Source organism: Anomalospiza imberbis, chromosome 6, assembly GCF_031753505.1.
Source record: "Anomalospiza imberbis isolate Cuckoo-Finch-1a 21T00152 chromosome 6, ASM3175350v1, whole genome shotgun sequence".
Lineage (NCBI taxonomy): Eukaryota > Metazoa > Chordata > Aves > Passeriformes > Viduidae > Anomalospiza > Anomalospiza imberbis.
The window spans coordinates 15,588,373-15,602,446 of NC_089686.1; the positions used below are offsets into that span (position 1 = coordinate 15,588,373).

General features: G+C 41.9%; 1 protein-coding gene across 10 annotated transcripts in view; it reads right to left on the reverse strand.

Annotated features, from left to right (window-relative positions):
- Positions 1–12,062, reverse strand: part of UNC79 (unc-79 homolog, NALCN channel complex subunit) — a 105,356-nt gene extending 93,294 nt beyond the window's left edge. For 4 of the 10 annotated variants that reach the window (XM_068192544.1, XM_068192549.1, XM_068192547.1 and 1 more), the window contains exons 1-2: positions 6,487–7,818; positions 679–983 (exon numbers count right to left, since the gene is read on the reverse strand). In XM_068192544.1, the coding sequence (XP_068048645.1) occupies positions 679–983; positions 6,487–6,692 (511 nt within the window). In that variant the 5' untranslated portion in view covers positions 6,693–7,818. Of the gene's footprint in view, positions 1–678; positions 984–6,486; positions 7,821–11,912 lie in introns of those variants that run through there. The other 6 variants (XM_068192546.1, XM_068192555.1, XM_068192545.1 and 3 more) reach the window with 4 other exon arrangements.
- Between the last annotated feature and the right edge of the window lie 2,012 nt (positions 12,063–14,074).

Sequence of the window (14,074 nt, forward strand, 5' to 3'; positions counted from 1 at the left end):
GACTAATGCATGGGGAGAATACTGGGCTACTGAATCCCAGTAGGGAAAGGCTAACAGATTAACAAACCAGACAGATGCAGAGCAGAACTTGAGGAAAACAATACAAACACAACACAGTCACTTGCAGCTACTTTAAAACATAAGACAATATTGGTTTTCTCTCAGTCAGACAGAGATGCTGCTATCTTTTTTACACAGGAGTATTTTCAAGCCATCTCAAAGCACAATTACTGTGATTTTTTTCTTCATTTAGATATATACTATATTCTGTGTAGAGATGGACCTTCACCAGAACACTCAATCTGTGTATTTCTTATAGGCCAGATACACATCTGCAAGCTCTTCGTGCATTTTTAAAAGACGAACCCCAAAAAGACAGACTGAAGTTATCCCAGCAGATTCAAGTTAAAAATCTGGGTATTTGTTACATACAATTGTATTTTAGTCACATACGACCAGCACATCACTAAAAATCAGACAACCTGAGAATTCAAACCGAAATCCACATTTAGCAGAAAAACATCCTTTATTTGAGAAAGTCAAACAGAACACTTGGATATAAATGCATGCCAGGAGATTTGAAATCCAGATCCAGGTCAGTTTAGGCCCATCTCTTCTACTGGATATATGCATCACTCATGGATTCACAGCACTGGAATCATTCAAGGGCCTGCTTACCATGTTGCCCATGTTGTAGCAAGGGAACTAGATCCAGCAGTGTCACCAGTGTCACGTAAAGTCCTTGATAGTCCAAAGATGGGTAGTCTGATAACTGAGCATCACGACTTTGCTGGCCACGTTCAGATGGAGCATCTCGCAGGACGCTGTAAAGGAGGGAGCGAGTAACAGTAGGGTTGATGGAACTGACCTGTGGTCTTAGAGATGGGGTGAGTGGGAATGGCACAGGAAAAAGACACATGGTCATGGGCACTGTCAAATTGGAGGCATCTTGATTCTCCTTCTTCCCTGTGCGGGACAAAATGCTGTTGGGGGGACAAAGAAAAAAAAGAGACAACAAAGACACAAAGAACAGCACATTACATTGAAATGACACTATAAAACAAATAATAAAAGACCAGATACATCCCACATAAGATGCAATCACTACCAAAACCAGCATGTCTACAAATCTAGCAACCATTTACTTCCATGCTTCAAGATAAGAGAATTAAAAATTGACGTCTAGGAAAATTTCATTGCATCTCATGTGTTATCTGGTTCATAAGGAGCAAAAATATAAAAATGCATGTTTCAGTGCCCTACCCATGTTTCACAGTTAAGAAAAATTCTAAGAATTAAAAGTGTTTAGCTATGTCAAAATAGGCTGGTATTTTGCTCTGAGATTCTGAGGATTTTGAGAGATTTATTTTTCCCCCCTATAATCTTTTGAGCCAACTGACTGAAAACATGCAAAATATAGGTGTGGCACTTGCAGAAACATGTTTTAGCAAAGAATAAACATGTGTGTTTGTTAAGATAGTCTTAAAAATCACATGTTTATTGCATTAAAATAATGTCTGTATGTATTTTATGATACTGTTTCATGACCACTCACTCAGTATCATTTGAGATAATGAAGTTTAAACAGGCACATGGATTTAGAAATAATATATTTCTAAAATGTTAACTAAACTACATTTGGAAAAGTCATAAAATAATATATAGTAGATGGTCTTTAGCATATGTTTGTGAGCTAATGATAATGGTTGTTTATGTGTGTTTTTAATTTTGCCAATGTTTAGGGAGGAAACATTTTGCTTTATGAATACAAACACTCCTTGGGTAAATAGTTATCTTCAAAAATCTAAGGGCTAAGCAAGCAAGACCAATTATGTAACTGCAGATCAGACAGTATGTTACCATACACTCCTGCTGTTACTTACGTTATTATTCAACATAACTCACTATAAACTAAAGGAGAGATAATTTCAAAAAATAAAAATAATTTAGTGGGAATCAAAATAGAGGCTATACGTCAACCAGCTTGTTATGTAGTTTTAAAAATGTTGCAAACATGATTGTAAACATGGTAATCTAATTTATTTAAAAAATAAACCCCAGTGTTTTAAATAGAAATAAATTCTCACTTAAGCAGTGTTATATTTTAGTTATCAAGCAGTTATAGGGTTAGTTCATAATCTCCATATGTGCCTATAAAATATAATACACCTTTTAAATATATTAATGCACACACATTGCTTTTTTTTTTCCTTTTTAAAGCAACTTTTTGCACCTCTCAGTCATTGGATTTCCAAAAGCAGTTGCCATTGGTTTAACTCTGTTCCCACAGTCAGTGTTAAACTTATAAAAGACAAGCCAACAGCACTAAGATTTCCACTGACTCATGTAGAGCAGAATTATATCAAGAGAGAGCACTTCTGGAAACCTCTCTTCTCTTTAACTGTACAGAAATCCCTACTATATAATCACCTCAGCAAATCTTAACCCCAAGTCAATTCAGCAATTTACACAAGTTAGCCAAATTCTTGCTAAGGTGCTTATAAGAGAAGGTGTCATTCATTTGCCATATATAAAAAACACTTTTACAAAAACAATTATTAGCCAAGTGGCTACTGTCACATGGCTACTTGGCTACTATTATATCACCCTTGCAGTCAGAGATGGCAGACAGTCTGTCTTACGAAAATACTTTTTTTTCTTTTTTTTATTGTGCCTCACATGTTTGGCAGATGATTTTGGTTTCTGTTACCCAATGTCCAGTAAAAGAAACATGATCACTGTCACAGTTTTATCAGAACATCACCTAAGATCTAGTATGACTTAAAAATGAATTATCAGAGTGCTGATTCCTTCTAATTTGCTTGATGTTCATTTGCCATATTTTACAGCTTATGTTTAGAGATGTGACGGTACTACACTATGTTCCTTTCTTGTCTACCAACAGATAATACCAATTACCCATCTCTTTACTTGCCAAAACATCACTCCACGTGCACTTATTTCCAGAAGGGATATTAATCCTTTCTTTTTATACTGAGCTACAGGCCCATCTCTGGATTAGATGCCAAAGCACACTTATTGTATCTTGATCGGGGCATCCTTTTGTTTAACAGTAATAAGAATAGATCTAAATTCCAGCTGGAACCACACCATATTTATTAAAAAATAAATTTTAAAAACCCAGAATTTCACGTCCAGGCTTTTGCCTGACCCATATTTTTAAAAGGCAACAAAGAGAGGAGTCAAAATCGAAAATCTAGGAAGTCCCTTAGGACCAAGATATGATTGCAATTTGCTTCTGGGTCAATTCAAACCAAGTACTGAGGATTTGGAGTATCTGCAAATCATAACTCCATACTGAACTTACTCCATACTGAACTTGCTCTGTAATAAGGGGCAAAGATACCAAGGCTTGTTTCAAGATGTGTATATCTTTGCTGCAAATACATCCCATAATTACTGCCTTCTTGGACAGGTTTCCTAAAATGCCTACAAGTGAAATTACATCTCACCAAGGCAGCACAACAATGACCATTAATTAGCCACCCCGGCATTCATAACTATGCCTCGCATAAAGTATTTTACTTAGAAATACATATGGAGAATTTTCCTCAGGAAAATGTGAAAGAATAAGCTTTTCTGTGGGATGTTTCTTAAGCCTTAGATCATTCCTCAAATGAGGGAGAAATCACTGAAAATGAGTAGGGCATGAAACAAATTCATGCTGTAATGTAAAGAAATGCTTTTCCCAAAGAGAAAATTAAAGGAGAACTAAATGAATCAATGTGCTATGCGTTGTGTATGGTGATTTTATGTGATGTTTGTTATAGAAATAAGGAATTTTTTTTCAGTCATTCCACATCTGCTCCCCCCACCCCTGAGCTTGTAATTTATGGAGGCTGCATACAGAGCAAAGGAGCAAATTAATATTTTGTGCAATCATCTTTAGCCAGCAAAATGACACCACATATGAATGTGATTGAACAGTGGGCATGTCCCACTGAAAAGAACACACTCAGCGTGTCCATAACATGGAAAGGTAAAAGTGTAATAAACAGTAAAATTTACTTCTGTAAAACCCAATCATTATGTGCAATTTCTCTGACTATTCCTTCATTATTTCTATGACTATACATGCTCACCAAGAATTGTTTGTCCCTAACAGCCCAAATTCATTGCATACACTCTGTGTTAAGCCAGAAAGATTATTCTCCACCATGTACTTCTATTACTGATGTTAAACCTTGTACAATGGAGTCTCAGTGTAGGAGGCAGAAAGGAGACTCAGCATGAAAACTATTCAAATAAATTTTTGAACACGCTCTTCAGAAAAGTTCTTAACCAGTCTGTTTAGTTTTAGGGTAAATCTTCCAGAGATCTGCACACAGTGGGTGGGAGTTTCCTTCTTTCCATCTGCCACACTAAATACAGGGTGTGTTGTTTTGCTTTTTTATCCATCTTCTTTCTTAGTATCAGCAAGTGTATAAACTTACACTGGTTCAATCACAGCACTCAGCCTTCAACCCACAGTTCAAACTCCCCAGATACAGGGGTTTAGAATGTGAATTTGACCTTGCCTGAGTATCAGAACTCAGTCCACTTAAATTTAGATCCAAGCCCTGGCATTAATTTCTCATACCCTTTTAGTTCTGAGGCTAATCAGATCCCAGATCATGAAGGACAAAGCCATTTGTGTATCAGATATAAGTATCACTTCTGCCCCATGGGGTTCAGCATTATCAACAAGAGGATTTTGGTTCAGTCCCATTCTGAACATGAAATAAAACAAATGGAGTTGCTTGACTGTGCAATTGCTGCCCTGATTTCTGATCTGCTCTCATAGTTGCTAAGTACAAAGATTTTTTCAGTAAGCCCAGGAACATCACTCCTCCCAGAGTGTGAAGAATTTATTAACAGGACAGTTCAGCTGTATATTATACAGGAAGACCACAGAGTGGTAGAAAGATGCTTTCTTTAAGCAGAACATTCTAAATCTATCATGACCCAGTGAACTTCTGACCAAAAAGAAACATATCACATTACAGCACTTGGTAATTACAGCTAAAAGAGAAAACGTTCAGAGTCAAGTCCAACTTTATTGCTTTAACAGCTTAAAGGCTCAAAGCATTTAGGCAAAAGCTGTCTTGTCATAAATAATCTTACTTAAATGCAATTTAAGTGTGTGTTGTACAAATAGTCCATCACAATAGCCTGATGTGGGAACAGAGACACAGTTCAGAAGTATCTTTTGTGACTCTTTGAACATTTTTTCCCACTGCTTAATACAATGAGACAAAATTTAATTTATTAACTTTCAAACAAAAAGTCCTACTGGCTGCTATAAATTTCTTCAACAGTCTAAATGAGGAGGGAAACAAGCAGTTCTGCTCTTGAAATTTTCAAAAGTAAACAGGAGGTTTCAATAGATGAACAGATGTTCCACAAAAAATTATTTCTATCTGTCTCTCCTTTTAAACAGGGTCAAGAAAATTTTGATGTATCCCAGGCTCTTTGAATGTTAGAGTGAACTGCTCTCATTCTCTCAAGTTTAAATTCTTGGTTCTCAACTTGTATACATCATAGGAGTATATGTACAAATATATGGGTCAATTGTATTTTGTTAATGTTGCCTCCTCAAATAGGGCAAATAGCTTTATTTCCAAACTAGATTTGACAGCGAGGACAATCCTTCCTGGTATAAATCTGGAAGCTATGCACAGAAATGCAATTTGAACTGCATTTTTCTGGATGTGAAAACTAGTGCCAGCCAAAACCAGCAGACAAAAATCCCCTCTTCATGGTCAAAAGCCATTTTAAAAACAATTAGGAAATATGAATCCACTAGGCAGCACTGTGGATTGTACATTATTCCTAATAAAGTCTCACATTTTTTCCTATTTTTTTGGAAGACGAGAGGTAGTATTTCCTATTCATAATGTATTTTCTAGTCATGTGGTATTTAGCACTATATATTATTACTAAACAATAGACTAAGTCAAAACTGTTGGATCAGAACAATCCTGATGTGCAGTTACCATCCAAATCCAGATCTGTATACAAATTTTGTCTGCTCCTGTTGTTCTAAGGGACTGAACCAGAACCCAGAAGAGCTGAACCAAGCACATTAAAAAGCCAGTTCTGCTTGCTTGTCTGGCTCCACTCTGGGATTCTGAGGCACCAGGACTGTCAAGGAGGCCATGATTATACACATCTAAAACTCTACAGGTCAAACTCCTTTCTTCACAAGTTCAGCATGTTTGTGCGTTCAGCTAAGTCTTAGGACCAAGCAAATGCATAATCAACCAAGTTTATTCTAGAATCAGCCACTCAGTAAGGGGGCTTAACTGGGCAAATTGGGCAACAGCCACTGAAGACATTTGTTCATACCATGTTTTTCTTAAATTATGCTCTGACTCTTTTTGGCTGACCATTGACCCGTTAAATCTGGCAACCAATTCAAAGCCAATCGATATCCCCTACAATTCTTTAGCTCTTTTTTCTTTAAGAGCATTAGTCAAAACTTACCTCAATAAGGTCTGAGAAAAGTATTTCAGAGTATTTGCAATGTCAGTTCCAGAGGGCACAGGGTATATGTTGTGGAGAACCCGGTTGTGGTATTCTTGAAGGTAACGGATTTTGGAAGCAACTACATAAAAGACAAAAAGACAAACACAAAAACTTTCATTTAGGTTTTTTGCAGACTTTGACAGAGTTGTACCTGTTTGTTCCATTTTCTTTTTTTTTTTAATTTAAGTATTAAACTCAAAAACCAGAAAAAATCTCTCTGCTCATTCTGTTCTGACTGAATAAATTGTAAAAAGAGTGCCAGGGAGAGCACATGGAAGTGAATTTCTGCATCTGTATTAGGCAAACTTAGTGCTAGCAAATTAAAAAATATATATTGCCACTCTGCACTTCTTCCATGTCTCCAAGCATCTCAAGAGTCATTTATAATGAATGAGTCATAGGATCCCAGGAGGTTCATGTGAGACAGATAATTATTTCTACAGCCAAAGCAGAGATATAAGCTAAGACAGAGAGACCTTACGTGATTTACTGTGGGCCATACATTTACTTTATGCAATGAATTAAAGACATGAAAAGAGCAAAGTGTCTGCTGTTTATTTGTCTTAGGAAGTGCAATCAAGGAGATAAGGGGATTTCAAAGAGCAGCAGGAGGTGTACACCTCCACTTAAACCAATTTTTGTTGTATTACAAGTAACACTGTGTTTATTTTCTAATAGGAATCCTTGTTCAGTATTGGGGTAAAAGTGATTACCCTCCACTAGTTGCACTGCCTTACACTGCCTATACAGCACAAGACAGTCTCATGTAGAGACACCTACACACACACAGCTCTTCTTGCTCCACTCAGATTAACCAACTCTGCTGAGAGAGAGTGCATTGGCTGGGGCAGAGGGCTGCTCAGCTGTACTACACTGCAAACACAGCCTCATGAAAGCACAGCTGCCTGCGAACTCTTCATCATGTTAAAAGTGCACCAAGACTGTAACAGGCAGTTAAAAGGGAAGATGCTTCTGAATTCTTTCAGCCCTTAAGCATATGGATTATAACAGTATTTCACTAGACCAAGATATACCTTGCTGCTTTACAGGGCTCCTTCAGTGTGGAAGATAAATCATGCTTCCTAAACAAGCAATTAGTCAATTCTTGGTTTTATTCTCACGGTCAAATGGCATTTATTAAGCAATAAATACCATTAAGTCCTCCACTGAACAGAAAGGTACTAACTACCTGGGAGACATTGCTATGCCTCTCACTGCTGAGATAGCTGAACAGTTAATGAATTTTCTGATTTTTTTTTCTGTGCCACTGGCAAGTTGAATGAGAAGGGTGACATTGTATTCATATTGCAGAAAAGACTGATGGACAGACACCAAAAGCAAAGTGTCTGCAAATATTGTTGGAGGTTCAGCTTGAGATACTGAGATCCATTCTGCCACTATAGGTAACAGTACACACTGGACTTTCACATCCAGAAAACAAAAGATTCCTTGAGTGGTCAGCCACACAACAAATGAAGTTTGACAATTTCAAGTCAATTATCCATAAAATGAGGAACACTCAAATAATCATCAAATGAAGAAAACTGTTTTCTTGAATGCATGCCAAGAAATCCAATCTTACAGCACACAACTAAGGTCATTCTTCAACTCATTTCCTGTTGTAAGGAGGGCATTCCCCAGTTCCTGCAGCAAGTGAAGCTTCTACAGACAAAATTCTCCCTCATATTACCTGGCTTCATCACAAGGAGAAAGCCCATCATGTGACTGAAGGGCTGGGGTCTGTGTGAAACCAGCAAGCAAAAATGCAACCATGGACACTGTCATAATGCATATGCAAAAGCAACACACTAAAAATGCTTAAGCATCTTTAATTATATTTCCTCATCTTTAAGTCTTTTACTTCACAATGAATGAATAACTAAAAACAATCATGACTTTTTCCCCTCTCCCTCAAACAACTGAAATCAGAATTCTGTCACACGGATCAGACTGCCAGCACGTAGGCCTGTGGCACATGACCTGTGCTCTGCAGGAGCTCGTCCTGTGTGAGAGCAGCCATAACTGGCTTCCTGTACAGCCCCCAAACCACTGGGCTAGGAACATCTGGGCAGGATGTGCTTCACTCCACAATTACAGAGGTTCACTTGAGCAGCCCAAGAATGTTTTCCCCTTCTCATCTCACACTTCATTCTTTCTGCCCCCTAATCTCAGTTTTAGTCCCAGATTTGCAGGCCATCTCACCAGATTATTTAAAAGGTAGACATTTCTTTTAACTGCTATAAAACTAATCTAGTTTAGTTTCTAGATTAAAAAAGTAATGATTTCATAAACATATTTTGTGGTGTTACTTTCTCTGGTCAGGGAAAAAGAAGTATGAAACCAAGTATATCTGTAAAGGACACAGAATACGCAAGGCAGTACCCAACTAAGAACAACTCACAGCAAGGCACACAGATTCCTGTGGCTATCATGGTTTGCTGTCAGATACCTGTAAATTAAATGGACTAACAAACTGCCAAAGATTATTACACAATTCACATCTAGATGTATTTCAGAGAGCTGTGTGCCTCCCTACAGTTACTTTCAATAAAGGGTATAGGGTATCTAGAATCACTTAGAACAGCTTTTTTTTAATAAAGATGGAAATCCATTCATTTTTATTAATTGGCATTGTTGTGCAATTGTATCGGGCCAAATATCAAAAGAGAAAACTTATTTATAAAGTCTAAATAAAAACATTAGCTTTAGGTTAAAGGTTTCAGCCTCACTTCCCAGTTCTGTTTCCCAAAACAATGTCCATTTCAGCACAGCCTCCCACAACACAAATAAACTTCTAAAGGAAAGCCCCAGAGCAAAAACTTTGCCAGCCTTCAAGTTACAGCAAGTGCGTGAATGGCCCAATTTTCTGAGTTTCTGAGAACCCAGAGAAACACTTCAAAAAGTGATGGCACCCTGTGGAAGCACTCGGCCACCCTCATAGGGTCATCACAAAAACCAAACAGGTATTTCTAGCATCTACACAGACTTCACTTATCTCCTCAGCCCCTGTGTAAGCATTGACTGAACCGAGAGTGAAACCATTAAGAGTCCTCAAAGATGGCCTTGGTTGCTCCATTGTCCTGGAGGGGAACAGAGCAGGCATCAGGCATTCCCAGGACATTACTTACCACAACTAAACAGCAATTACTGCTTTTTAAGGTGATAAAGAATTCATTTTCTTTGAATACAACAGAACATCTCAGGCATGCAGCAAAGAGTCAAGTGATCAAAGTCACTGTCGATATATCTGGTATGCTATACAAGATGTGTGTGGTCACAAAAAAGAGCAGCTTCTCCAGTCAACCTCCAGAATGACACCATTTTACCTGTTGTTCATAGAACCTGCCCAAGAGCTGTGGGATTCATGTTTAGACCAGCATATCTTCTGTTCCAATCAGTGATTCCTCAGTCGCAGTGTTTCACTGATGTTCTTAGTAAACTGAGAATTCATTATGACTTGTAACTTGAGTTCTTCCCAAGACATTCTGGTTCTTGCCTGTCACTCAGTGAGGGCAGAAGCAACAACAGCGACAGCTGGGGTTTGAAAGTTTGACTGGTAGTGATGTATGCACACCAACACATCCTTGTCAGAGTCCATTACTCAAAAATTGCTGGTGAGGGAATCTTGAAGTTATGTAGAGACAAAGACATTTGGTAATGTCATAAGAACTAGTCAGGGAAGCAGCCTTGGTAAAAAAAATACATTCAGCAGGTTAGAATGTACAGGATATGTCCATTAACCAAATAGTCTTCCTAGAGTATCACAAAAATGAACATTAGAAGGGAGAAAGATCTGAAATCTGGACCCTAAGTAAATCATAAAATAGAGAGCAATAGGGACATGGCAGGCCTAGATGCAGTGTCTTGAAAAGTACAAAGGGATGAAAAGAAAAAACAGCCAAGGATAAAATACATAAGAGAAGCTCAAACAGAGCAGACCAAAAGCATTAGGAATAGAGGAACAGAGAAGACATAATAGAAAAGAAAATGCCATAGCTGGCGCTAGGACAAAAAGTAGCACAAATTCTTCTGCATGGCAGTGTGAAGGAATTGCAATTAATGTGTAAGTATCACACGAAAAAAGAAACAATTACACAACTCAGGTGCAAGGTGGGAATGGTAGCAACAACAGAACAGTACAGATCCAAACATTGCACAGTTCAGGGCTTCTGCACATCAGAATATTGTGTCTCTAGTTAAGAGGCTAGAACTCCATCTTTACAGCAATAAATTAACATCTGCATAATATTTTTAAAGCAAGATCATCCACCACCATAAATAAGCAGTAAACCCCAACAGAAAAAAAAAATACAGGTATTCTTTTTGTTAGATCTGTTCAGCATATATAAGCACATATAAACACAAGGATCCTTCTCAGTGACCTGGAGGAAGAAGGGAGCAAGTCTGAGCATGCAAAGTGTCAAATCACATCACGTCATCATGACAAACATCAATCCAACCTCCTGGTCACAGACTGCCTGTTCATAACCATGACATAATATCAGGCAATAAAGTAGCTTTGACATGGGTGACGAGCTCGACTACCCCAGTTTTTTCTTTTCAGCATCCCATCAGGGCTCTTGCAGACAAACCAGGTGTCATGAGCGACAACAGTGGGGAGCATTTCCACAGCCCAGATGCAGGTACCCCAACCACCATGTCATCTACTCATGCTCTGATCAGCTCTAGCCAACATGGTGGTTACAACACCCGCGACCACGCAGAGGCATGCTGGCCGCGGGCAGGGGGATGCCAGCACCTGGGGGAATCCTGCTGGGACCGGGCACTGTGGCAGGTGGCCTGTAGGCAAGACACAAACACCCAGCCTACATTCACCCGAAAGGTGAGCGGCCCGGGCAAGAACGACAGCACGACTGCTCGCTCCATCTCACTGCAAGACCACCTGCAAGGTGGCGCCGCGCGCGTCACCTCTGCTCTCGCAAGTGGCTGCATCCTTTGGGACACGGCGCAGCGCTGGCAGACGGGGCAGGCTGGACCGCTCCCGCCGTGGGGCGGGGGGCGAAGCCGGCGGCCTCACTACTAACTCTCACCCCCGATCCCTCATTTCCCCCGTCGGCTCCCCGGCGCTGCCTTTGCCGCCGCCCCGAGCTGGCCGCCCGAACAGCGAGGAGCTCCGGGGGCTGCGGCCACCAGCACCGGCGGCGGCTCTGACAGAAAGAGCCAGAACGCCGGCAGCCCCCTCCCCCTGCACCGCCTGCTGGCGGCCGCCGCAGACCGCGGCAGGAGCCCGGGCAGCGCTGCCCCGCCGGGGCGGCGGGCGGGCGGGCGGCGGCGGGGCAGCGCCATCGGCGGGACGGCGCCCCCGGCCCCGCTCCCCTCCCCTCGGGCAGACCCCGGCCCGGAGCCCGCCCGGCCCCACTCACACTGCTCCGCCTTGGTGGACATGCTGCCGCCCCGCTCTGCCCCTCGGCGCCGCGGAGCGCCGGCCCCCGGCCGCGATGGAGCTGCCGGTGCCCGTGCCGGTGCCGGTGCCGCTGCCGGTGCCGCAGGGCTGCGGGCCGGGGAGCGGCGGGCGGGCGGGACCGGGCGGGAGCGCGCTTAAAGGGGCAGCGCGCCTGGCGGCCGCGGCAAACAGCATCCTCGGGAGGGACGGGGTGGGAGACGGGACGGGGAACATGGGATTTGGGATGCGATGCGATGTGATGCGGAGGGGGAGGCTAGCAGGCGCCGGGGCGGCCCGGGGGCACCTGCCCCAGCAGGGCTGTGGCCCCGCCGAGCTCGTCACAACGTCGAGCTGGGAGCTGCCGAGCCGGAAGACCCTGATAAGCGTCGGCGGTGCCCCCGGGACCTCCAGGGTGGCCGGGGCTGCGGAGGGGCTGGCGGTGCCCTCGCCCGGCCCCCGGGCGGTTCCCCGGGAGCTGCACTGAGCGAGGACAGCGGTGGTGGCACTGCCAGGAGCTGTGCTGTGGACCCGTGTCATCCGTGACATGGAACAGGACCGTTGTTGCCTTGCGTACTTCTCCCCTCGCCCCCTGGGCTCCAGCTGTACCCCAGGCGGGCGGGCAGTCAGGTGCCTCTGGGCCGGCTTTCCCCACCTGTTTCGGCCGTGCACCAAGCACCTCGGGACCGCCGTGCCTTTCCCGAGGAGACGAGGGCTGCGCTCAGCCCCGACTGTGTCCCTCTCCTTCACCAGATCCCAGCCACGGTCACTGCCCCAGGACGACAGTGGGATGAAAAGATTTTTGTCCAATTGTGGTGGGAGTACAGTAATAACAAAAAAAGTCATTTGCTCCAAGAGAAATTATTTCACTGCTGTGTGTCCTGTCAGCTTCCTCATCGTCCTGACTTGACCTTATGAGGTGTCAGAAATTAACAGTGAGCTATGTGTTTCTTTTCTGAAACTTTCCATACCAGTTTTTCAGATCCTCACACCTCTGAAAAAGCTATGTGGAAGCAGCAGTATTTCATCAGCCAGGACATGGGAGTCATGATGTTTACACACAAAAAAGTCCATTGCAACATACTGTCCTCAAAATGCTGGGCTGTGTAAGGTAAGTAGGACTGTGGCAGCCAAAGAGAACTGCGCTGTGGAGGTGGAGGAAAATAGGTATGTTTTGTTATTCATCATACAAGGCAGTGCCTCCAAATTACTGCTGCCCCGATTTGGGGACAATGCACATTCAGTGCTATGAAACACAGTGAAGGGGCAGATGCTGCTTATTGGCATTAACTGGATCGCTTTTTTCCTGAAAGAAATTTTCTAAAAATACTGCATGGGCAATGTTTCTTCAACACCACTTAATTAGGTACAAAACAGAGCTCTTACTGGAGGCCATATATCTTTCCACATTCCCTGCTGCTTGTGAGCCCCAAAGACAGACAGAAGCCAGTTTATACCAGTGTTTTCTCTTTTACATTCAAATATTTGAGAGTAAATATTTAAGCTTTTTCTTTTATTAGAAGCTTTATTTAGTGAAGTGCCCAGAGAGGTCATGTGGTGCTACAAACCTGCTTCCCCCAGCCCTATGTCGCACAACATGGAGCATAAGTAATGAATATACAGACAAATGGCTTTCACACTTCATTGAAATAAGATATTGAAGACAGGTTTCATCTTTGAATTTCTGTCTGTTGATGCAACAAATCAATCTGAACTGCTTTATTGCTCATTACAGAACAATAGGGAACTCTGCACTGAGGGGAACTGAGCTTCCATAAGAATCTTTAAATTATACCAAGTGTTCAAATACCAGAGTGGTGAGCTTATTAAAAACACTCAGGTTGATAAAGCAGGAGTACACTGAGAAAATATTAATTCCATTTCTCATAGAAAATTTCTTCTTTGGTTTAGGTGTCTGAAAATTGCAGCTATGCCTGCATTTACTGAACAAGGTCCTACATAGTACAGCGTGTAGTTCAGGCACATGGTAAACAATTTATTGCTTATGAGTCCTTCTGCATTGTCTAAACAGTGTCTAAGCCCTAAATAAATCCTATACAAGTAGTCTGTTGTTCAGTCAAACAATTTAATACTTGCCTAGTTTGTTAATTCAAGTATAGAGACTTATGCTTTATATTGTGAACT